Below are 26272 nucleotides of genomic sequence, written 5' to 3' on the forward strand. Positions count from 1 at the left end.
AGTCATGATTCAAATATTTAATGCTTTTATATAAGAGTTGAAATCTCTAGATTTCGTTTCATACCCATAAATCTACAGATTCACGTTTTTAGTATAAAAATATGAATCTCTAGATTTCATGAATCTGGGGATTCACACAATCAAATAGGTATAAATTTCCCATATGTGAATCAAATCTCTGGATTCATGTAACCAAACAGGCCCGGTCCTAAACATCTTACCATTAAATTTGGTAGAATCATATCTGAATCATCTATCATATATGGCTCAGATTTAATGGTAAATTTTAGTTACACAGACTAACTATTCACTTATATTGATTATTAGATTAAATTCTTAGTTGGATTCCAATTTTCACCCTGATTAACTGCTAAGCGTCACAGTCCTTAATAGGAATTATCCAGATAGGAACTATAAGAGGGTAGGAATTGTCGAGGATGTAAAGCCCTCTGTTTTCCTTCAGCAATAATAAGAATTTTTTCTTTTTTTTCTTTCAATAGTTTCTTCTCTGTTTGTGCCGCCTCTTTGCAGTGCAATGGCGTCCTCCATGGATCAAAATTGCAGCAACCCTATTCACGCCAAAAAGAGAAGGGAAGGCAATTGCTCAAAAAACCTAGCGTTGATCCCATGCAGCAGCTACTCGAAGAATAATATCTGTAGTATTTCGGCGCTACTTCCAGAGGATATCCTGATTCTGATAGTAAAAAAATTAGACGTGGTGGATTTTCATCGCTTCAGTGCAGCGTGCAGGTTCTTGCATTCGGTTGCAGCTGCTGCCAAGAAAATGCGGCATCAGATTCAATTCCTCCCTAAACCTCAATTCCCATGGCTGATGCTTTCCTTCTTTTTAGCGAAACATGTTTCTACTTACAAGGATCTTCTTCCTTGTCATCCTTATGATCATGAAGGGTTTTTCAGCGCCTTCCATGGAAAAGTTTTTAGGTTGGGAATGAGGAGGTTGGTACAGGCAATGTGTTGTGGGTCTAACTGGGGATGGTTGATAATGTTGGATGGGCAATCCGGAAGCATGTTTCTTCTCAATCCAGTTACTGGGGTTCGTATTGAACTTCCACATAGATCTACTCTTCCTTGCCCCGCCATTGTTAAGCCACTTGATTATGATTACCGCCCCGGCTACATTCGCAAGGTTATCTTGTTGTCGTCTGCTGCTGCTGTTGCTACTACTACTACTGACCATACAAATTCTAATTCCGACCGAACCAACAACAACAACAACGTTGTCGTTGTAGATGATTGTTTGGTCTTGGCTCTTTATCGGAGATATCTTGTAGCATTTTGTAGACCAGGGGATAAGGCATGGACTGCCTACACAAAGCACTACGTGGACAATAAATTTCTTAGATATGAAGATTTTATTGTTCAAGATGGAAAACTGTATGCCATAAAGTACAACTATGATCTTGTATCAGTGGAATTAGGTCTTGATCAGCCAAAAGAAACAAGTTGTAACGTTGCTCCTCCTCCAGTTCAACAATTGGATAAACCCTGTCTGAACTTTCGTCCCCTCACGATCAGGTATCTCAATTTGGTGGAATGTTGTGGGGAGTTGCTAATAGTTATAAGATGGGTTAAAATAATGTTTCAAAAAACTCTGACACTGAGGGTATTCAAGTTGGAAAAACATCTACCGCTACCGCGTTGGGCTGAAGTAGAGGAATTAGGTGATCAAATGCTATTTGTTGGTGCAAGCACTGGCTTCTCCCGTTCGACACTTGACTGCCCTGAATTTAGAGGAAACTGCATATATTTCACAGACGGATACTTCAGGCGTAATCACCATGATTTAGGTGTGTTTCAGTTAGAAGATAAAAGTGTCAAACCTTTTTACACAACTCGTTTAGAATTAGATAAATTTCTGCCTATCTGGTTCACACCAATTTCTTGGTAGACAAGAAGGTGATTCTCATGTCGTCGATTGGTTTTCAAATTTTTACAATGATCATCAGGGAGACGCTGATCTCTATAGATTGTTCTTGCTTTGTACTTTTTATGCTTATATATACATATGGTCCCCCTTTTATTTTATCCTAGATTATGCACATGTTGTTGATTGGCTTCCAAGTTTTTACAATGTTCATTTGGAAGAAGCTCTGTCTTCAATCACTTGTTGAGTTTGTTAGATTGATCTGGATTGCTAGGCTGGATACTATTATTATATTCAGACTACATGAATTCCAGGAATGGCCTCACTCATTTGTTTGTCATGATCATCTACCATTGTTGCTTCAATGGCATAGTCTCCAACCAAGTGTGCTTCTGTTAAAAAAGATGGTCTGTGATTTAATAATGTCATAGCAATCCCAAATTGGGTGAGCATAATTTGGCTGGGTAGCAATGTCCCGTACCTTCCTGGCATTATCTTCCCACTCCAATGCATATTCGACCTATGTCTTTGCATGAAGTGAGCTTCATATGGGTTGTCTATTGCCAAACCCTGCCTCACTGTTTCAACATTTCCAACTTTGTATCCGCATGTATTTAACGTCAAGTCATCACCCCTCAATTCTTTACATCTCTCACATAATCTACTAATGAAAAAAGTACTTTCAATTGATTAACATCAACATTATGAAATACCCTTGCTGAAGCTAGAATGACAATTAAATTAAGTGATTGTCTGTCAGAAAACTAAATTCCTAGAAAATAGTACCAAAACCCAAACCATCATGAAGGCTTCTTTAGCAGGCATTACTAATATAAGAAACATCACTAAAATGGACCTGTAACTTCTCAATGTGCATGCATATGGTATACAAACTCCATGCTGCAATGCTGCATTTGATCTCAAACTAAATCTAAAATGTAAACTACTTAATGATCCAAACTGCTAAGTGGTGAATTTTCAATTTGCATTGTACACATTTCATAGCAGAACCTACTGAATCACCACAGAACTGAAGGCATAGCCAATCTTTTCATTTATTGAATCATATAGGAGGCAATGCCTCTTCCATGCTTAAATAAATAAACAAAACGAAACAAAACTAACTAACTAATTATCTTTTTCCCAACACAGTTAGGGAAAAGTCCCTAACTGACTAAACTCTAAAACCAAAGGTAAAACTTAGTAAGAAAAACTCCTCCATATGCAAGCTATGTAGGGAGGGTCTAAATCTATCAAAATACTCACATACCCATCCATTGAAGATGAAAAAAGGAGTCTCAGTACAATATATAACAGCGAATCAGAAAAGTGAACCATATAAAACTGAACCACAAGGAAGAGAAAGAAATAAAAGGGGTTGGGGGAGTCTGTTTTCCTCAATGGTGCAGACCATCTATCTATTCTTGAAATCTCGATCAGTAAACCAAATACCAACCAAAACCAGCTAATTAATTGACCAAGCTTTAAAGCAACTACTATTCTAGATAGGATTCCTTAGAACTTATCAACTGTAAACTACAACTTAAGTCCTACTGTCGCAAGGACACCAAATAAAAATTCAATTAACAAATTAACTTCTCATCTATCAAATAAAATAAATCTCAAATTCCTAACTCGAATCAAGCTTGTAAGATATATATTATACATACATACTAGTCAAGTACTAACACGTGCAAATGCACGTGGCTGTATGAGAAAGAGAGAGAGAGAGAGAGAGAGAGAGAGAGAAAGGGGAAAAAAGAAGAAGAAAGAAAAGCATTTTGATGCCTGTAGTAACCCATCACATCTTCAAAATGCTGCTAAAACATTATCAGAAATTAAGGTACCAAAAAAAATTAAAAAATCAGAAATTAGAGTTGTAGGTAAAATTTTACTTACTTAACAGCCTTAATATAGAACAAGTATATAGGATAGGGCAATCCAATGTTTTACAACTCATTGATATACTATAATGAGTACGCATATCAAATAATGATGGATGTCACAACATTCTGTGGCAACAATATACGAGAGTGAAAAATTCAAAAGCATCCGTTATACCTGGATAAAATCACCATGGAAAAGTACTTTTGGATATATTTCAATAGGCATAGACATCTTTCACATGTAATAGTTTTTACATAGAGAAAGAGTCTTAGAATAACATATTGTATATGTTCAAGTTAACTGCATTATCCCTATTCCCTACAGGCATATTAAACATAAGAAAATTGGTGAAACATAGGCAATGATCAAATCTACGCATGGCAGAACAATCGTATCCTAGCATAAAATAGTACTGTATCAGTGTTCTAAAACATATTGTTTTTTTGTTTTGTTTTGTTTTGTTTTTTTCTTCTTTCTTTCTTTTTCCTTTCCTCTTTTTTTTTTTTTTTTTTTTTTTTTTTTGGTTGCCACAAAGTCCGAGAAGAGGTGGGAAGGGGGCCGCTAGGTTTGAGGGAGGAGGGAAGGGTCCTACAGTGATTGCAGGGGTGGGGAAGGGCTTTTGGGAGGTTCACTGGGGGTGGGGAGGGGCTGCAATGGACAGGGACTGGTTCTTGGTGTTGCGCAAGAAGGGGGAAGGAAAGGGAAGGCTGAAATGGGGCTGGGGGAGGGTCTGTTGATTCCGAAACAGTATGGGATTAATGTTGCAGGGTTGGGGAGGGGATTTACTCACTGGTTTGCAGAAAATTCTTGACGGATGCTTGCTGGAATTGTTGATTGGCTGCTGTAGCGTTGCTGGGCTGTTTGCTGGATCGCAGGGAAGAGGGAGAGAATTGCGAGAACTAAACAACAGCAAGGTCCTACCCAAATAGGACCCTGCTGCACCTTCCTTGGCTGCAATATCATTAATTCTTATTCATCCAGACTTAAGAATTACAATGACCAATGAGTCTTATCTATAGCCTTCACAAGAATAATCTAGACTAATTATAAATCCATATTAGATCAGGATCCCCTTACCTAAGTGAAACACGGCCACTAATAAAGACTATTCCAATAGAAAAACATACTCCTAAAAGATAGGAACTCTTCTTGTAAAAAGAGTCTTATCTTAACTAATGAAATCAACTCAATTGCAACTTAAATAGGAAATTTAAAATGGAATGGGACTCTGCTAGTAAAGCAAGAATCTGGAATTAGATTCCTACGGTGGAATAAGGCCTAAAATGCCTGAAATACCTCTGTACCAGGGTTCAGCCAGCTTGCCTTGGTGGGCCTTGGGGCCTATTTGAGGTTTTGTCCTAGGGGGGTCAATTTGTGTTTGCTTAAGGAGGGAGAAGCAACGAAGAGTCTAAGCCCCAGGTAACAACAATGAGCTTGTTCCTTGGGGAACCTAACAAAGGTTTGAGCATACGAAGGGAAAACTTAGAGCTGACATCCTTGCAGATGACCTTCCAAATCTGCTAAAAAGAATGGGATTTAGAGGTCCATCTACAAAGGTTATGCTCCAGCTTAGAGCTGACTCCATCCACTCGTTGATGGATCTGCAAATATAATATTGTGGTTATGCCCCTTTCTAGTTATAAATTGCATGGCTCTATAAAATGTAGAAATATTTAGTCATCAAATAACACGTGACATGCATGGTGTGAAGAAAAGTTTGGACCGTTGCTACTGTTCTGCAATCCCCGACCCCACACGAACTGAAGAAAAAAAAACACACACATACACACAAAAAAAGAAGAAGCATACCAGGCAAATATTTTTTTAGCAGGTTAATTTGTTTATGGCCTTCTAATCAAAACATAGATGGAGAGGTAGATGATATGAGTTCTTGAGCATCAATTTTATGGAGTCCTGGAGATAATATCCAGCTTACTCAAAAGACAAAATTTGGAAACCTGAACTTGATTATGTAAAAGTTGGATTTCTTTTTTTTTTTGGTAAAGGTAAAAGTTGGATTTCCACTGTTCTCTTTGGTGGATGGTTTTGCTTTATTTATTATTATTTTAATCAATGCTAAATACCTTGAAATTTTTAGTTTTCATATATGACAATGTGAATTCAGCTCAGTTTTTCTTTTAATATGGTAATGCAGGTGCAACTAATAAACCACAAGAATTGGACGATGCAGTTCTAAGGAGACTGGTTAGTTTGCAGCCACATAATGCTACCTCAGAACTTTTTAGGAGCTTTTACTTTCAAGGTTTCTTCTGAAGTAATTGTCTGAATGTCATTTGTTTAGTTTCATATTCTTTTTGGGTTTGTGTGTCTAATTACCAAATGGGACTGCTTCAATTACAGCTACAAGAGGGTGGGGGGAAGGGGAAGAGAGTGGGGCCTTATGGCACAAATTTGAAATGGGAGTGATGCTGTTAAGATTTTTCAAAAGGGTTAATTGGACCTCGGAAGACTTTATTTTGGCCTGTGGTTGGGTTCTGTAGGCTATAGGCTTCTTATTTTTAGGTTTATTGGTGTAATGCAGGCCCGTAAGGTCGGATAACATTAGGGATTGTATGGTAACAGTAAAAAAGAATGGTTCCTCTGTTTTCCCCCATTCTTATAACAGAAACTGCCCAAAACTTGTATTGGGGATATGGCCTGTTTTTATGTTTTTCCTCCTGACCCCCCCCCCCCCCCCAAAAAAAAAAAAAAAAAAAAAAAAGGGGAAAAGAAGAAGAAGAAAGAAGCACAGTTTTTAGCCCCATTAAATTCTGCCTAGAAAAAGCATTTCTTGTTGAAAAGCGGCTAAACGTGAGGTGCATTTAAGTTAGAAGGGGCATTATTGTCTTTTTACTTCTAAAGCATAGCATCTAACTCTCCTCTCTTTTGCCAAGTAGAACTGAACAAGAAAACAAAAAGCAGCTGCTGCCATCAACAATGGATATGCAGCTTTTCCTTCCTCAAATCTCTGGCATTCTCATGTTGAATTGTATCCTTCTTCATCACAGAAACTATTATATAATCCTGCAGCAGCAGGTGTTTTGCCTCAGTTGTTGGTTCTGGTTTTGCTTTTACATCTTCAATGTTCTCTTCTGACTTATTGAACATTTGCTTGGATGTTATCAATTCCTGTTGTAATTTGTTATGTCTCTTTTTCTTTGTAGAACATTAGCTTCCTCAATCAATCTACAAAGAATCTTTGGTAAACCCCACTGCTGTCCCATGCTTGACCAAATCTGGAAGAAAATCCAACATTGGAAGGGAAGACTCCTATCTTTAGCAGGTAGGATAGTCCTCATCGGATTAGCCCTCCAATTGTCTTGCCTACTATCTCTACTGGTGTGGTATCTTTTCCCTTCCTAAAGCTAAAATTCATGCCATGAAGTCCCTCTTATGTGCGTTCCTTTGGAAAGGTTAAGAAATTTTTTAGATTCCTCCATCCCATCAGTTGGGCCTCTGTTAGCCTGCCCAAATTGGAAGGTGGCCATGGCTACCTCCGCAATTGTGACTTTAAGTATGCCAGTCTCTTGAAACTCATTAGGAAAATTGCCTTATAGGCTTCAAGCGTGACTTATATGGGTGAATTGGGTATATTCCCACTTGTTGTGTAATGGTTCCATTTGGACGGTCTTCCTCCCCCCAATACCTCGTGGGTTTGGAGAAAGCTTCTCCTCCTTTGTCCCCCTGAGCTCCCCGCCATCTCCACCCAAAGTTGTCGATGGAGCTGCCACTCACTTTTGGTTGGACCCGTGGCACCCTATAGGTATCCTCTACTCTGTTTTTGATCCCTACCAGGTCTTTGCCTCCCATATCCCCAAGCTTACCCTTCTTTCAGAGTTCATCTCTCAAATAATTCTTCGTCCTCCCTACCCCCTTCCCTCCAAGTCCAACCTCCCCCCCCCCCCAAAAACCTCCTCCAATCACGACTGTACTACCTGGTTACCCTCCCCCAATGCTCCTTCTCCATCTACTTGGTGTGGAACCTTGTCTGCACCTCCCACCCTTCAGTTTTCTGGCATCCCTTGGTCTAGTTTAAGAGCCACATCCCCAGACATGCCCTAACCGTTTGGAGAGCCTTTAACCTTTGCCTCCCCACTCATTCATTCCTCAACCGTAGATACCTCAACGTTAATCCCCACTGTATCCTTTGTTGGATCAGTCCCAAAGACATTGACCAACTTTTCTTTTCTTGCTCCATCTCACGCTCCTTGTGGTTGAGCTATTACCTCCATTTGGCCCTGCTCTTGATCGAGGCACTTCTATTTGTGACTGGGTGGGTAGATTGGTGTTCAATGCCTTGATTTCTCACTTATGGTGGGAGTGGAACCCTATGAGATGGACCTCCAACTCAAGATCTCTCTTGACGTGATTTGAAAAGCCATCTGCTTTGAGGTACCCGCTCCTCTTCAGTCCCTCCCTCATCCCCTATTATTGGTATCCAAAGAACAGGATTATTGTTGTTTCCTGGGGTCTTGGCTCCTCTTTTTGGCGACTAGTAGGTCATAAATCACCCCCTCCCCCCTTGTACATTCTTTCTCTTCCCTTGGGGGCTTTGGTTAATGGACTCATTTATTCATCCAAAAATTTTAAAAAACCCTTCAAGCAGCCAGAAGTCAGTGACGGGTGTTTAGAACAAAGAACAGAGCCCTTTTTTCTTTCTTGATTATCTCAATTTGATGAATGTTCTTCAATCTCTTCCTAGAGACTAGAGTCGATGATCAATTATTCAATCTTCCAAGAATTAAATCTTTTGAGAATCTTCCAATTCAAGATGAGAAATCAACATAAAAAACCAAAATAAAAATCTTGCACTCCAATCGCTAATTCCAAAAAACTCCAGAATTGATTTCATAATTACTAGGGGAAGGAAGATTGGAAAAAGGTAATAAGAATTTGTTAAAACTACAAATTCAAAAGGACATTGCAGGATGGTTCTTACATGTAAAGTACCACATTTATTATCCGAGGCATCAGATGAGTGCTGGAGACTGATTCAGATATTCCTTCTTTTGATGACTTTGAAGTGCCTCATTGTGAAAGATTCTTTTTAGTTGAAATTAGTCTTTTCATGTCCATTTTGTATTTTGATTTGTCCTTCTGTATTATTTTGATTAAACTGTTCTGGTTTTACATATTGTGTTTTGTTCTAAGTTTGTGTCCATACTCTACAGATAGTCTGCCACCATACAACAGTCCCATACTTAGTTTATTCAGTCATTGGTTGTCAGTGTTATGTTTGTGTAAGGAATGATAGAAAATAAGATATTACAATATTTTAGTCTTTTGTTGAGATCTTATGATTTTTTTGATCCATTATCTTTAAGATCCTAACTATATAATGACATGTAATTTTTGGGTTCTAAAACCAAGTTAAGAGAATATATATACCTTTACCAGATGAAAATGTTAGGAGGCTTCTTCTCAAAAACATACTCGAAGGTTGAGATTTTTCTTTACCAGGTAAGAGTTGTCACATACATTGATTAATTTTCAAAGCATTACTTGATGGATTGTTAATATTCTGAGATTCACATGTGAAGTATCATGCATTATAAAGAGAAAAGTTCCATTTTCTTGATGGACTATTGATGGGACTGTTTTCCAGATTATGGGACAGAGTTGTCAGTTGTCACATACAATGGTTGGTTCAAAGTAGTACGCTATAGATAATATCAGTATTCCAAACTTCCCGTTTGGAAGTACCATGCATTAAGAATATGTGATTCAAATCCTGGAAAATCTGACGAAGGTGGGAATGTCGAAAGCCCCATCTCAAGTTCATTCATGACTTTGTTGCCTTGCAAAAGCAAACGATGAGCATTTAGTCCTCTCTTAGAGGGCTCAGTGTTAATGTATTACTAATGCAACTTCAGGTTGTGGACACCCGAGGTTGGGTTGTTGCTCTGGGCTCACTAAATTGAGAAAACCTCAAATAGAAGGATTTATGGGAATTTTATAATTTTTGGAGTAGCTCTTGTGGGAGAGGCAAACAGTAATAGTGACAGAATAGTGAATAAATTTATAGAGGATGGACTCCTATATAATTCCAGTGTAAAACAAAGAAAATGAAGGAAAAGTAGCAGAAACAAAAGGAAGAAGAACTTTGAATAAATGAAAGAAGATTAGAGGAAATCAGATGTGTGAGAAAAAATGATGAGCAGTGGAGCAAGTCAGGGAGTAAGTGGAAAGCACCAGTAAAACCAGTCACTTGGTTCATGCAACAAGAACAAAAAAGTTAAACAATACTCGTTCAACTCTGTAATCGATGGATACTCGCCTCTATGTAAATAACTATCGATGGATACTCGCCTCTGGTAAATAACTAAAAACTAATGCCTGGCCTTACATGAACTAAAATAGACCTTGAAACTATTCAATATTCTACTATAGAGACAGTAGCTTATTCTAATAAATGAAAACTCCTTCCCCACCACTGATGAATCTAACACCAGCTGCAGACCTAATTCTCTGTTGTCTAGGTCTCCAAAATCGCTCAAACTGGTTAGCCATGAAAGTGTAACTGCATTGATTACTCTCAATAATTATGAATTGATGGTGTGAACAGTAAACATCCAGAGCATTTAGTAGGATGCCTCACCTTTTGAAATTATATTGTCACTTATTGTTGGTTTGAGAGCTCTATTAACCTGTTGATGGGGAAGAAAAGTCTAGAGAAATGGATAAAAATAAGAAAAAATTTGACAGCAGTAGAAAGGAGAGGCAGCTTTATGCTGTTTTCTTTTTCCATTGTCATATCGGACTTCCCGATCAGTAGTCTCATTTTATTTTTGATAATTATTTAGTTGAAAAGCCCTCTTTTGGTTGTAGATGTTTTGTCTGGCAGAGATTGTTCATCCAATATAAAGGTATATAAAACAAATTATACAGAGAGCAGTAATAATGCTTTGTTGGTTGTATTTTTTACAGAGAACACCCTTAAATATGATACACTCGACTCTAGCTGCTAATATCTTCCATCTTAAATATCTGTGATGAGAAAGAGTGCATGCAAAATTATGGTCATCACATGTCTAAAACCATCTCCTGAAATAAAAGTGACAAGTAGGTTATGATAGGATAAGTGAATAGGTTGAGCAAGATCCCTTTTTTCTTTCCGGCCGCCCCCGCAGGGGGGGTGAGAATAGAATCTGTCTGTTAGTACTTTATGTTTGTGTCTTTCTGTTACAGGTGGAGATTTGGAAAGGCTTGTAAAGGAAACAGAAGGTAAATACTTCCCCCATCCACCAAAATCTTGAAATATTCTCCATCTTGTCAAACTCAGGATTCTCCTTCCAAATATGTAGGATCTTCCGGAAGTGATCTACGAGCATTGTGTGAAGAAGCTGCAATGATGCCTATTAGAGAACTTGGTCCAAGCATTCTCACTGTCAAGGCTAATCAGGTAGTTCCTGATATTTGAAACATCCCCACCCACCCACCCCCCCCCCCCCCCCCCCCCCCCCAAAAAAAAAAAAAAAAAAAAGAGAAGGTAGTTCATGATAAACTCTGAATCTGCACTTGCGTGAAAGCATCAAATTTAGCTTGGTAAAATGATTGATTATGAAATATTTATGCCTTGACTAGATACTGTGTTTTATTACATGCTCTGGATAGATTGTGTTGTATACAGTATACTATTAGAGAAAGGCTGTCAGTGTATATTTTGTCATTTATAATCATTACTGCTGGAACTATTTTTTTTTTTTTCCTGCAAAAAGGATGATCTTTTTCTATACTGGTCCAGTGCTACATTATACAAAATGGTCATTACCGTGTTATTTGTTGTTTCTGAATTGTTTTCTATTTGGTCGACTTACTGGCAAGGATATGGTTGAAAGGATGTTCTTTTTCTGATAAAAATATACAACTAAGCTCTTCTTTAACCCAAATAAATTGGGTTCCTACATGGGATCCTTTCCCTCCAATCAGTTCTATTCGAAAGTATAGTTGTTATGAGACCTAAGCTTTGCAAGTCTTCCTTACCACACCATAATCGTTTTAGACCTACCCTTGGCTACTTCTTCAATCTGATCAAACCATTCCTCTGAACTGGACCGTATTAAGGCTTCTTTTGCATTCTCATTTTCACAGCTTACCATGTATAGGAACTAGTCTAAATTAGCTCTAATGCGTTCCTTACTTTATCCTTGTTTTTTTTTACTACTCATCTATCTTGACTTCCTCTTCTCAGCAACTCTAAATTTATTTTAAATTGTTTCTCGCTGCCCAGCATTCAGTTCCATGCACTATTGGTATTTGTATCACTGTGCTATCAAAATTTTCTTACAGTTTTAGAGGTATTCTAGTAGTATTCCAGGCATACCTCTCTCTCATACTATTTTAATTCTTTTGTGGTTTTTAGTCCTCTATTTTGCCTTCATTTATGGTTGAGCTTGGGTGTCTTAATTTCACTTATGGTATCTGTCTATCATTAATTTTTTACCACCTCCATCAGTTCTTTTGTTTCTAAAGTTACACGTCATATACTCCTTTCCCCCCCCCCCCCCTCAAAACCCTTCTAAACCAATATTTATCTCCATAATTTTAACTTGGCATATCTCTGCTTTTGTTTCATCCACCAAACAATATCATAAGCAAAAAATATAGACCAGTAGATCTGATATTTGTCTATAATCAATACATCTATGATAAGTGCTCACAAATATTTGTTGGAACCTGAACCTTTGATGTAATCAACTTATCATGCCCCCTTTCCTAACCACCCCGCCCCCTTTCTACTGTTGTTCCTTTTTCCAGAATTTTTGCATTAATCACCAAACCTTTATACATAGCTTTAATCTTGTCCACATCTTTTCTTGTGAGTGTCTTTGGTTTGTACCTATGGTTAAAAGTTGGCGTGCAAAATAAGTTCTCATCTTCCTTGTTTCATCCGATGCAATTTTCTGCTGTGATTCTGATTCAACTATTACCAACTTCTTGTGCTTCTTGGCTTATGCTTTATGCTGCAAAACATTGAATGCTAAAATGTCCTCTTTGCTCACATTTCTTCGTTCTAGATTCCGTAAGCATCTATCACTAGGATAACTTCTGATACACTATGAAGTATTAATGTTTTTGCTAATTGTATGAAATCTGGACCATAATCTGGCAACTGCATGACCAAAGGAGGTAAACTTGTCATTAAGCTGTAGAGTGAACTGCTGCATATTCCATGTTTTCAAATGATCCGGGTTCCTCAATTGATGGTTAAATATTTCACATATTGATCACATTTAAATGATTGTTGATGTGTTTTCTACGTGTTTTACCAGGTACGACCGCTAAGATACGATGATTTTCAGAAAGCAATGACAGTCATTAGACCTAGCCTACAGAAAAGCAAGTGGGAAGAGCTCGAAGAATGGAATCGAGAGTTTGGGTCTAATTAAAATACTGTAATAGTTCAAGATTATTTCACTGAAAAAGATTGGTGTTCAGAAGTGTAGCATAATGAATAAAGTTGCCTCACATGATAACTTTATGCTCCATTTTAAAGCTAGCAGGTTTTTCTTCATCTATCTTGGGAATTAACTGATGGAGAGAAACAAGAAACCCTGTGTATGGTTCCATCGTGTAAATGTGTTTCATGAATGTTCGACAAATTTTGAATTCTTTTGTACGTCCAGTTGTTTATAGAACAGTCCAGTTCTCACATAGTTGCAGATGATGCCGATTGCTACTATTTACATTGGCTCTGGGAACCTTGAACCCCATATTTCGTGAGGAAGTGTGACAGAATACTAAAGATCCTCTCTGATACATTGCATTGCAGTGCATTTTGGGCTGGGACCTTAACTAACAGGCACAGAGGGAAGAACAGAAACTGGATCAACTGAGGTATCACACCGGTCAGGTGTGAACATTCATTTCTGGCCTGAGGTGTATTTTACCTTTCCTTCAGGCTTCAGGGAATTGGAGAGGGTTTGAGTCCTGAATACCGGTATAGAGGAAGTTGAATCTATTTCTGGACATTAGACATCTTGCACTTCCAGTTTGTGTGTTGTTACCAAGGTTTAAAGTGTTGGTATCGAGTATCGTATCGGTTAGGTGATTTTAAGAGACGTATCGTTTTGTATCGAGTACTGTATCGTTCTGACTAATGTATTTTAGTACAATTCAATAGAGAGACGTATCGAAATATATTATATCGGTTGTGTCAAATATAAATACGTATTGACTAGTATCATAAGGTATTGTGGGATACTTTAAACCTTGATTGTTGTTATTAGTGTGTGCTGAACGTTGTATTTCCATTGTCAATCAAATTTTAGAATGCAAACGTTGCTGTTGACAGTCATTGAGGGGATTTGCCAACCGGTTGAGTTTCCCTTATCTTGTATTTTTTTCATAATAACTAGGGAGTCTAATGTAGTTGTGTACTTCCAAGCCCATGGATGCCTGTCTAAGGAGTCCGGATCACCTCTTTTGTGCTTCCCAGATGCTTTATGACCATGAAAATAAAGGGGTTCACAGGAGACGTACTATGGGTCTCACTTTATTTCCCCCCTATGAATTTTCTTTATTTTCATGGTCATAACAAGTTGGGGCCATAAGGGAAGGTGATCCAGACTCTTGTCTAAGTGTGTAATAGACCGGTCAAAAGTGGTTGAGGGACTTATCTTTTCCCACCCTTTGTTTTTCATTGAGGATTCCCAACCAATACTCACCCCAATTGTAGTGTTCTATTATTTCCCTCAACCAAAAGTAGGAAAGCTTCCTCATTATATATCCATATTTAGGATTTTTGTTGCGATTGCACGGATAGATATCCACGCAGGTGTGATAAGGTGACGCTTGTCTCTAAAGACAACTGACGGTCATAGTATATTTCACTTATTTTTATACTCACAAAGTTTTGAATATTACCATAGTTGATTTTGCTTGGGAGCAGCGCTGCTCCCAAGCAGTCAAAGGCCCATATCCATTTTGGAGTCCATAGCAAATATGGACCGTTGACGAAAATGTTCATTCAACAGTCCAAATTTGCTGTGGACCCTAAATTTACAAAAATTAACTTTATTTCTCTTGATCTAAAGAACCTCTGTTGTGGGTGTTCAAGCTAGAGTCATGATTTTTCTTGAAAAATCTCAGGAAAAAATATTCAAATCTTTCAGAGAAATTTTAGAAACCTTTCAAAACTCAAAAAACCGGTGGTTGAGAGCCTAGCAGTGGTGGGAAGATATCAAATATGTGGTAGAAAAACCTGCTTAAGGTTAACGGTATCTTCTTCTTCTTCTTCTTTTTTTGGATCAAAGAGAAACTCCTGTTGGGGTTTCAAGTAACAAAGTTTTCACCAAGCTAGAGTTATGACATTCCCTCAGAAATCTGAGGGAACAAGCCCAAGGGTTGAGGGCGCAGTGGTTTAAGGTGTTTTTCTGGTCGAGAGAAATAAAAAACAAAACCCTAAACCTGCTTCCATGACAATCTTAACTTTGTTTGCATGACTTTGGCATGCCTTAGCGCATCTCTGCTCTCATCTGTTCAGATGAGAGGGTAAAAATAATATCACAACAACAACCATCAGGCATCCAGGCCATCTTCTCATACATTTTAGGTGCTACTGTGGGGTCATATTCAGCTGAAGCCATCAATAATAATCCAATGTAATCTGCTTCCAAATCCATTCTAGTAAAAATGATGAACCAATCATAAATCAGTGAAATGAAGCAAGAGAAAATGATCCTATTCACTAAGAGTAGCTCCTGGGTTGAATAACAAATGAGATAATAACAATCATATCACAATGTCATGAAGATGAAAGTTTCCCCTTAGCTTTGAAGTTTTGACAAAGGATCATGATCTTCACAGAAAAGAGGAAAGATTTCCAAAAGCAGTGGAGCAACTCCCTAACATGAGATCTCCAAGTCCAAGTTTTATTGCAAGCTCACTTTGAAAATTTCTGATTAATTCATACTGTCAGGGCTTTGGATATACTTTCTAATTCAAGATAATAATAATAATAAATAAATAAAGAAGAAGAAGAAAGAAAAAAAAAAAAAAAAGAAGAAGAAGAAGAAAAAGAGAAAAAGAAATAAAGAAATAAGAAGAAAGAAGAAGAAGCAAAACATTTCAGGAAACCCCTTGCAAGATGAGGCATTGAAGAAAGGAGTAAGTGAAATCTAGAGATTCATTTGTTTACACTAAAAATGTAAATTTGTTGATTTATGAGTATGGGGTGAAATCCAGAGATTTCATCTCTACTATAAAAATGTTAAACATTTGTGAATTCACAAAAATCACTGATAAATCCACATATTTCATTCCACATATTGGATTAACCAAACAGTTAATTTTATAAATTTGAAATCTCTATATATTTGAAATTTTCATACTCATGTAACCAAATAAGCCCTTAATTCACATTTTTAAGCAAAAAAGTAAAATCATTGGATTCATGAATCTATAAATGTTTTACAACCAAACAGGCACAAATCGTTAAGAACAAACCGGTCAAAAAAGTGTTTTAAAGGACACTTTTTATAGAACATCAAAAAGATATTTTTATCAAAGAACAGAAATGAAAGTGATAAAATTGGTTCAAATTGAAGCCTTAAAATGATTTTATCAAACACCAACTTTATTATTATTATTTTTTTTTTAAATCTAACTAATTCTATTATTAGTGTTCTGAAAATATTTTTCAGAACAAATTTATCAGACGCCATTTTCAAGCAAAAAACGGTCTTTTAGCACAGAAACATTAAAAAACGATTTTGCATAAGAAATGGTTTCTCAGAAACGTAAACAAACGCATAATAAATTTGAAATATTTAAATTTAGATAACGAAACACGCCCTTAAAAATTATCATAAGTCTTTAACCAACCCCCTTCCCCCCCCAGCCAAAAAAAAGAAAAACAGAAATGGCCGGTCGAAGCGTCAGTTTGAATTCGAAACCGCCCAGTGACTCCCTCCTCTTTTTTTATTTTAAACGTTTTTGCATTTCGTTCCCATCTTCTCTGCTAGTCTGAACTTGGAAGATGAGCAGATCAACAAGTGTGGTAAGATTGGGAGAATGATCAATCGAACGAACTCCATTTTTCGGTTTAAGAGAGTGTTTTCTAGGGTTTCGTTAGAACTTTAGATCAGATTTCCATTTCGCCATACCAGACGTGACCAATAAAAGTCTCATATGCTTTCCCAAACTCAGGAAGTCAATCGGATGAAGGAAGAGCAACAATCCTCACGAAAATGGTCGCTGCAAGATTTCGATATCGGAAAGCCTCTTGGGAAAGGAAAGTTTGGGAGAGTCTACCTGGCAAGAGAGAAGAAGGTAACCCTTAGCAATCTTAATTTTCTGAGTATTTAAATTAACTTTCACAATAACTTGTTCTTCGTGTTCAATCAATCCAGAGCAAATACATAGTAGCATTGAAGGTTATATTCAAAGAACAGATTGAAAAGTATCGTCTCCACAACCAGCTGCGGCGGGAAATGGAGATACAGAGCAGTCTTAGTCATCCCAATGTTCTCCGTCTCTTTGGTTGGTTCCATGACGAAGAACGCATATTCTTGATTCTTGAGTACGCTCACAGGGGCGAGCTTTATGGCGAGCTTCGGAAGTCAGGTCACCTATCGGAAAAACATGCCGCCACTGTATGTGTTTTTCTTCTCTCATTATCTTTTTAATATATACTTAATTAATTTGCTTTTTGAATGATTCGTGCCCTATTCTTCTATTGTTCTAGGGTTTTTTACTTTGTTCCTTTTGCGTTCCAGTACATTGCAAGCCTCACACGAGCATTGACCTACTGCCATGACAAGCATGTTATTCACCGGGACATCAAACCAGAGAACTTACTGCTCGATTTTGAGGTGCACAACTGAGATGCTTCCCCTTCATTTTTTTTTCTTCCCAATGATGGCAGCTCATACCCATTTGTGAGATTTCCGAATTTTGATCATTTCAAATAAAGGGATTACAGGCTTTCTCCTGTCTATTTGTGCATTCTACTAGTTGCCTCTGTGGGATACATTATTTTTATATGAAAAACAATGTTATCGTCTGACCACTCCTTTGACCTAATGTTGGAAATCTTTAAAGTCAAGTTACAATCACTCAACAAGGTCCTTATTATCTATTCTAGTAGTTGTCTATTTCCTAAGTTATACAATTCTTCAGATGTGATGTTCGGTGCTATACATAAGTAGACTTATGGGCTTCTCTGTAGTTAGTTTGCAGGGCTGGATTTGAACTCAATCATGTTGTGTCGATGTTATGGACTGTGTGGGAATAGTCATTTTATAAATCAACTACAGTAACCGATTTCATTTGTTTAATATTGGAACCCGAAGTCAGTGAAAAATAAATAGAATCACTTCATTTTACATATGGACCTATCTAAGGAATCTGATCATATTTATGCATGCAGGGTCGGCTCAAAATTGCTGACTTCGGATGGTCTGTGCAGTCGAGAAGCAAAAGACACACCATGTGTGGAACTTTGGACTATCTAGCTCCGGAAATGGTAGAAAACAAAGCACATGATTATGCAGTCGACAACTGGACTTTGGGTGTTCTTTGTTATGAGTTCCTCTACGGTGTCCCTCCATTTGAGGCGGAGAGTCAAAGCAACACATTCAGAAGGTAACAGAAGGGTCCAATCTGATGCTTACTGTTTTCTAATCAGTTTAAATTCATTACTTGGCAGGGGGATAGCCCATTTGAGAGAAAGTACTGAATAATGCTTTGGTTTGGTATACAGGATAGTGAAGGTTGACTTGAGTTTCCCTCCCACCCCTTATGTGTCTGCAGAAGCCAAAAACCTCATCAGTCGAGTAAGTTCATTCATACACAGCTCTTTTTTGTTCTTTTTTCTTTTTCTAAGTTTATCGTAAATTAGGAACTGATGTAACTGGTAAAATGTGCAGCTTCTTGTGAAGGACTCCACAAAAAGGCTTTCACTTCAGAAGATCATGGAGCATCCTTGGATCATAAAGAATGCAAACCCAACCGGTACCTGCCTTGATTAGATTGTATATTGTCACCTGTAAACTTCAATTCTCCGGTTTTGATTTTGCTGCCAACTGATTGTATGGTATAGATGACACATCTAGTACAACCAGAACTGCATGATCCCTAGTTTCCTATCCTATAGAGGATCAGATCTTCGACTATTGAGTTTGTCCACAAAATATTTCTCTCCAGTAAACCATTTGAGGGTTGTTTCCTCTTAATAGCATCTAAATTGTACCAAAATCTCATGCTCGTGGTGGCCTCATTTTTCTTCATTTCACAGTGCAAGTTCCTTGTTTTTTGTATTTCTAGTATGTGTGGTTAGAATCTTTCTAGTGATTAGCTGTTGAATAATATTGTGTAAGATAAGATATGAGAACTTGTAAATTTCAGTTATCAAGATTCAATAAAGAAGATTTCCGTGGCCAATTTCAGAATTGCAAAATGGATTAGTAATAGAATTATGATGAGTGTTTTTAAGCAAAATTATCTGATGGGAAACCTGGAGAGCACTAGCCTCGGCACAACAGCTAAGTTGCTATTGCAACCTGTTGGTTTATAGATGATAGATATTGGGGGTTGGGCGATAAGAAAGTGATAGTTGGAGATGGTTTGGTCATTAGCTGGAGGCTCAATCTGTGCACTGGCTTGAAACAAGTGACTTCAGGGATCTAAGCAGACCAAGGAAACTTAACATATAAACCCTCACCCCTCGCCCCTTAAAAGAATAAGTAAAAATAAAAGATTTTAAATTATAAGTGGACTAAGGCATGAACAGAAGATAATATGCTATACCTGGATAGACTGGAATGAAGAAAAAATGATTCATTAAACTAACCCTTTTTCTTTCAATCTTATTGCAATCTTGATTTACTCATGCTTTCTATATTTTTTGCAAATTCATTAGCAGAATCATATGGTTGTGTAAAGTACATATTTTTTGCATCTGAAGAGCAGAGTTTCATTTGCTGGAGAATTTCAGGAGGTAGTAAGATACTGAATCCTAACATGATAAACTGTAGAAGTTGCTTGGTCCTTGGTTTGTGGCCTCATTATACCTTTTGGTGAAAGAATTTACTGCTGCATTATTTCATTGAACCCTCTAGTTCGCTATCTAATAATTCTGCTTATTTAGAGAACTATGAATTCTCTGAATCTGTGAGTTTCTCAGTTCCGCACAACATTTTGTTCCCGATATTCAAGGTGGTTTTTGAGTACTTGGTTACCACTTAACAAGCCAAGAAGAAACTTCTCATGCAGCATTCCACTATCAAATCATAAAGCCTTCTGAACATTACCTGGTTATATGTCATTATCCAGTGGTCATGAGGATTTGTGATCAAGTGTGATTTTTAATCTGTTTCCTGGGATTGCCCTCTATTTAACCTATTGCATGACAGGGTTAAATGTGTTCCATGGCTGTAGGCAAAGAGATTGTGTGCCACTTATTCCCTGAATTTTTATCATCACATGCATACTAGAAATCAGATTGATCAGGTTTAGTAATTAATATTGAGTCTCTATCCATAGAAATCAGATTGATCAGGTTTAGTAATAATATTGAGTCTCTGTCCATAGGGTTCTGGATTGATCAGGTTTATTCTTGTATTTTTGAATAAGTTTATTTATTTTCATTTGGACCCCTTGAGGTTTGGTCCAGGTCACTTTTAGTCTAGTTTAAGTTTTTTTTTTGCATATGGCTCCCCTGTGGTTTCAAGAAATGATTAAATAAAGACAAGCTTAATAGAAATTGTTAGTTTAATAATTTTTGTGATGAAAATACCCTTTAAGTTATTAGGCAAAATTTCAATTGATTCTGTAAATAACCTGATAATTGCGTCAGTAATTGGTTGTAAATCTAGGCCAACCGATATCGAAGATTAGCTGAACAAAAGCAGCATTACGACCACAAAACATGAATCAGATAGAATTGTATTACAAGAATCAATTGAAATTCTATAGCCAATTACTGACGTAGTTATCGGATTATTTACTAAATCAATTGAAATTTTGCCTAATAGTTTAAATGTTATTTTTGTCACAAAAATTATTAAAATAACAATTTCTGTTAAGTTTGTCATTATTTAATAATTTCTTGAAACCACAGGGAGCCATATGCAAAAAAAAACTAAAAGTGACTTGGACCAAACCTCAGGGGTCTAGATGAAAATTACTTATTTTTTATATTTTATCTTTATTCGTAAGAATTCTGATCCATGGCCTCACCGTAGGCTTGGGTTGACCTACTCAGGCCTAACAATCTGCGCTTTAGCTGGCTCAGAGAGGGTTGCAGGCCGAATTTGCAGCCAGATTCTTTCATCAAAATAAATTAAAAAAATCTATTTAGTAAAAAACATGATTTAATAAAAAACAATCAATCAAGATTTACAAGCTCAAAATCCGAAGGAAATTGGGATTTTGTTCGTGGATGCATGGGTATCCTCCACACAGACCTTGAATGGATGACATGTGGCGTTAGAAATTCCAACCCTTAAAAATTAGGTTAACATTAACAATTCATGTATCGTTTTTTTAACTTCGCTCACATTTACAAACTAAACTCTTCAATGTATCTAAATTCGCAAGAAGAACCCCTTTTTCATGTTTTGGGGAAGAATCAAACCAAACATTGGATGAAGAACCTCAAGCTCTTACCTCTTCGGCATTAAAGGATCACCCTCATTCCTTACTCTAGAAATCAGATTTTTCCAATGTTAGATCGGACGTTGCAAAAAAAAATGAAGAAGAGGGGAAAAAAGGTGATGTGGACATGCTCTTCATTCACGCCTTTTTTTTTTTTTTAAATTCTATTGATCTGTAATGTTTCGACAAATGCTATAAGATTTCATCTTTTCTTCTATGCTATGGATAATGGATAGTGGTTGTTTGGTATACTCATTTGGGTTTGGGTGACTGAGAAGAACTGAAGCTTTGGTGTTTCTTCCTTTTTCGTTCCTCTGCTATTGATTATGGGGGTGGGGATTGAAGTAGCTTCAAACAAAGGGAAACACAGGAAAACCGTAAGTTGTGTAATTTGCGGAATGAAAGCCTCCATCTTTGTGGATCATGGACTTTTTGAGAATTTGTTTCAAAACAAGGATATGTAATTGTAAATTATAAAGAATCTTAAAATTTAAAACTAATCTTACTTCACTTGAACGGTTAAATGAACAGTCTGCCAAGTGCCCCAAATGGCCTTGCACGAAAGATATCCGTGTAGTTGCGAACAAAAATCGAAAGAAGACAAGCGGAATGATTAACTTCCCAAGCAAATTCAATTGGTAAAATGAATGATGACATTGGAGACACTAGGTGAGAAAGGAGAAGCAGCAAACCTGTGAATGTTGTATAATATTTTAAGTTTTGATCATTCAATAAAACTGGTGTCGTGGTGTAGTTGGTTATCACGTCAGTCTAACACACTGAAGGTCTCCGGTTCAAGTCCGGGCGACGCCATATTTAAGTTTCTATTACTCAATTTTTTTGGGTTCCCTACTATTGAATTAAAGGACCGATGATTTTGGAATTCTGAACTATACAGATTTGGATAATCTTTGCAATACCAAATGGTCCATTTTTTTGACAAGAAAATGGACTTGAAACACCCACCAGGCTCTAGAATTCTGAATCATACAGATTTGGGTAATGTCTGCAATCCCAGATTCTGGTCTCCTCTTTAAAGCTTTTAACTAGAGACACACTATACCCAAAAACAAAAAATCCAATCCTAGAGACACCCATCATAGGAAGTTTTCATGCCAATAACTTCCATACTTACGGCCTTTCTCTTTCAAAAGACCACCAGTTTGGGTAATATCTGCAATCTCAGATTCTGGGTCCACTACTCCACTCTTTTAGGCTTTTAATTAGAGACCCACCCATAATTTTAGAGAATTCTTCCTGTATACTTTGCAACTTTTTCTTTCAGAAGATCACCACTTCACTGTTGTTTATGATGTAAAAGCTTGTTTTTAGTCTTTAAGGATACCCTTGATTGTAGTAGAAGCATTAATTATTCCCATCTGGTGCTTTTCTTTCCTTTTAAATGATTATAGTAGCAACTGTGATATTTTATATAGATACATGGGAGTGGGGGTTGGAGCTGAAAGTTGACACACTAACAACCAGAAATAGTTTTCCCAATCATCATGTCATGGTAGACACTTGACATGAAATTTCTGATTATCTAAATAGCAGATCCTTAAGATGCAACTCAAAATCTTGATTCAAATGTCATCTAAACAAAGAAAAAGAAGGAAAAACAAAAATGATAATTCTCAACTAAGATATCAAAGGAACTGAAAATAGATCTCTGCAATACAAAATTATTTTAAGTACTGAATAAACAATCAAGTTGCTTCCACCTTCATATGTTTATATACAAAGTCTAGCCCAGTTAAAATGGAAAAATTGGGAAAAGAATCACTAACAGATGAAAATTAATTCTGCAGTAGAGCTCAGAATCACTAACAGATGAAAATTAATTCTGCAGTAGAGCTCCATGAGACCGCAGCTCCTCATCTCTCTAAATGAATCCATCTATAGCTGATCTACATCCAAAATCTCATCCTATAATTTCATCTTTGTTCCGTTTCCCATCTCTCATTCCATATCCATATCTGGGCCTGGGGAATCATTGCTTGCCATTATTATTATTAGTTCTCACCATCTATACCTCCAATGCTCATTGAATCTTCTCAAAACCCCATCAATGGCGACATCAAACGCATCTTTAATACCATCCAAACCCTCATTTGGTTCCGCATACACGAATTTGGGTATGTAGTTTATGATCTTCTTCCTCATCCTTCTTACTTCTTTTCTGCTAAACCCTTCAAGAACCCCCTTTATCGAAGTGCCATTCTTCACTTTTCTCCGGTCTATGAACACAGAGTAACTCGCTGGATCTCCAGGTAAGAACCAGTCGTACTGGTAATAAGCTGTTCTCTTCCAGAAAAAAACTGGTATGGAACCTGCCACCATACAATCAAAAATCGATCTTCTGGTAAAGCTATCTCCTCTCGGCTGCAAGCAGAAATCCGAGGTCAAAAACATGTTCATAATCTCCGAGGTTCCATTGGAGCAACGCGACCCAGCACAGTCGAATGCTCGGCAGGAATTGGACGCGTTACGACATTGGTCTAACAGGATTCCTCGGAAATCGTTCTTGATCGACTCACGCGCTGCTCCGGCGAAGCAGAAGAGGGTTGAGCGCTTGCGTGATCTCACGAAATCCTGCCATTGCCGAATGTCCGATTCAGTTCTGGGGTGGAATCCGGTTGGGTAGGGCACTCCAATATCGAAATAATCCCAAGGATTCCGTTCGATGAGGAGGCGAGTGATGTTCTTCATCGTCGGCAGGTAGATGCATTTCGAACCCCAATCGCTCTGATTTGTTCTCCGGAAATCCCAGGTGATCCGTCCCATCATCGTGAAATGATCCCAGCCATTGTTTCGATTCCATAACGGTTGTTCCTTTACCCATTCGAGCATCATCTCGCACTGATGATCACGATCGTGAGTGCTGTAATTGGACCATAGATACTTACCGACGGCGAGGCCTGCGTAGAAAGGAATGTAGAACGCAGAGGCGGAGTTAGGGTCTAGGGTTCGACAAGGATGCCCTAGAATACGATTGTGGAAGATTATCTCAGAAGCGAATTGATCCGTCCAGTACCAGGCAGGAATCAGATTTTTTGGCACGATTCCGTCAAGCCCCGTGGCTCTCCGTCCGAAACCGCCATTAGAGAGCGCGTCGCAGCGGTTCTTCCAAGGATCCAAAGCTTGACAGTCTTTGGAGAGCTCTCTGTTGAACATTGACGGTAGATCGTAAACGTAAACCTTGCCGAAGCTGCATTTGTACTCCGATGACCTGTTCACGGCAGGATGGCTCGGAGGCGAGAAATGACGGAGAGAAACAGAGACGGGGATGAAACGAGCAGTGAGGAGGATAAGAAGCTGGAGTAGCAGAATACTGAAGATCAACCATGCCTTAGGGTGTGTGGAGATATGAACATGAATCGAATACTTCTTTCGATCAGGCGAATCTGGAGATTTGGGAGTTTTCAGGAAGAGAGATTGCTGGTGTTTCGGAGATTCCGAAACAGGAAGCATCGGATACTGTAGAATTCCTGACCAAATTCCCTGAATTTTCCGGCGAATTTGCGGCCGGATGTAATGGAGGTTCCGTGATCGATCAATTCTGACTGACGGCTCTAGAGATTTCTCTGATACTTAAAAAGCTCTCGGAGTTGTCGTTAGTTGTTTGTGGCTGCAAATGCTACCAACGATGAACGTAACGGTACATATATAACGGACTTCCGTTCCGTTCAAGAGCCTCATCTTTAAGCAACGTCTAGTATAGAAGAGTAACCGCCAGCTGGTAACCGACAAAAGAAAAATAGCCTGTGTTTTCATTGGACACGTGTCACCTGACTGGTTGCAGCTCAAGACGTGGTGGCCTGTGTAGCTGTATTAATGTGGACGGCTTTCGAGGTCAAAATATTATTTTCTTTTTTTTTTTCTCTCGGACCAATTGAAGTAAACCAATCCGGTTCTTGATCTACAATAATCAAACCAAAAGCCTATCGATCTGATTTTGGAATCTGTGTTTCATCACGTTGCCACATAGGTGATTCAGACCGAACCATTAATGGTCTAACCATGGCATACCATCACCGCCTCTACGGTTTAATCTCCGCTCTCTACGCGGCGCGCGGTGCGCTAACACTGTAACCTTTGTTGTGACAAGGTTAATGGGGGAACGCGAACCATGGAAACTCTCCAATGGGTCAAAGGTTGAGAAGAGCCGTAGATAACAACAGAATCTGAAAATACCAAGAAAGTGCAGAGGAAGTGAGACTCAGCATGACACGTGTCGGTTAGATATTACTTATTAATATTGGATAAAAAAAATTTTGTATGGTTCCTTACATGCAGGGGCGGACCCACTAAGGGCCGTGGGGCCATGGCCCCGGATTTTTAAATATTTTTAATAATTCCCTTCTTATATCACTTTTTGTATTAATTTTCTTCATTTTTTCAGTTTTTTTCTCTTTTCACATGTGAAATGTCATTATTTGGCCCCTCCTCAATTTTGAGAATAATTTTTAAAGGTAAAATAATGGGTATAATTTCTAATTAAAAACTAACTCCTCAATCCCTATTTATTCTCCCCTCTTTTCTCTCTCACATATTTTCTTCCTATTAATTCTCTTCTCTTTCTATAATCGTGGATTAAAGAAAATTTTTGAAAAAAAAATCTCACTAGAAATTCAAAATGTCATTCCTAATTAGAAACTAACTCTTCAATCCCGATTTATTCTCTCATTTCTCTCCTCTCTTCTCTTTCTTCCTATTTATTCTCTTCCGTTTATTTTTTCCTATTTATTCTTTTTCAACTTTCTATAAGCGTGGTTAAGGAAAATTTGGGAAAAAAAATCTTCTTCACAATTAGGTACTCTTTCTCTTTCTCAATTTATATATTGTTTATATTTTTTTATTTTTTTGTTTTTCTTTATTAGAATTTATATTATTTATTTTTTT

General features: G+C 37.7%; 3 protein-coding genes and 1 non-coding gene across 6 annotated transcripts; 3 read left to right on the top strand and 1 right to left on the bottom strand.

Moving 5' to 3' along the window:
* Positions 1 to 466: 466 nt before the first annotated feature.
* On the top strand, positions 467 to 13967 carry LOC149013695 (putative F-box protein At1g65740). 3 transcript variants are annotated; one of them, XR_016173883.1, is made up of 6 exons: positions 467 to 1808; positions 5928 to 5977; positions 9170 to 9232; positions 10961 to 10996; positions 11077 to 11174; positions 13045 to 13967. XR_016173883.1 is itself a non-coding variant. In XM_089157863.1 (5 exons), the coding sequence occupies exons 1-4, from the start codon at positions 536 to 538 to the stop codon at positions 10982 to 10984; spliced, it is 1410 nt and encodes a 469-aa protein (XP_089013989.1). In that variant the 5' UTR covers positions 467 to 535; the 3' UTR covers positions 10985 to 10996; positions 11077 to 11203. The 3 variants fall into 3 exon arrangements, 1 of the variants encoding a protein (XP_089013989.1); XR_016173884.1 differs by lacking the exon at positions 9170 to 9232; XM_089157863.1 differs by lacking the exon at positions 13045 to 13967 and having other exon boundaries at positions 11077 to 11203.
* A 2653-nt stretch (positions 13968 to 16620) lies between these two features.
* On the top strand, positions 16621 to 19367 carry AUR3 (ataurora3). The gene is made up of 7 exons (XM_089158593.1): positions 16621 to 16772; positions 16922 to 17044; positions 17125 to 17367; positions 17491 to 17586; positions 18144 to 18358; positions 18477 to 18549; positions 18643 to 19367. The coding sequence occupies exons 1-7, from the start codon at positions 16752 to 16754 to the stop codon at positions 18742 to 18744; spliced, it is 873 nt and encodes a 290-aa protein (XP_089014719.1). The 5' UTR covers positions 16621 to 16751; the 3' UTR covers positions 18745 to 19367.
* A 2742-nt stretch (positions 19368 to 22109) lies between these two features.
* TRNAV-AAC (transfer RNA valine (anticodon AAC)) lies at positions 22110 to 22183 on the top strand. The gene has a single exon. It is a non-coding gene; the product is annotated as a tRNA-Val (tRNA).
* Positions 22184 to 22482: 299 nt separating this feature from the next.
* LOC149013698 (xyloglucan galactosyltransferase XLT2-like) lies at positions 22483 to 25059 on the bottom strand. Its single transcript, XM_089160112.1, has one exon. The coding sequence runs from the start codon at positions 24839 to 24841 to the stop codon at positions 23390 to 23392; it is 1452 nt and encodes a 483-aa protein (XP_089016238.1). The 5' UTR covers positions 24842 to 25059; the 3' UTR covers positions 22483 to 23389.
* Positions 25060 to 26272: the final 1213 nt, after the last annotated feature.

Source organism: Hakea prostrata, chromosome 6, assembly GCF_041222555.1.
Source record: "Hakea prostrata isolate BN-2017 chromosome 6, UWA_Hpros_2, whole genome shotgun sequence".
In the NCBI taxonomy this organism is placed as follows: domain Eukaryota; kingdom Viridiplantae; phylum Streptophyta; class Magnoliopsida; order Proteales; family Proteaceae; genus Hakea; species Hakea prostrata.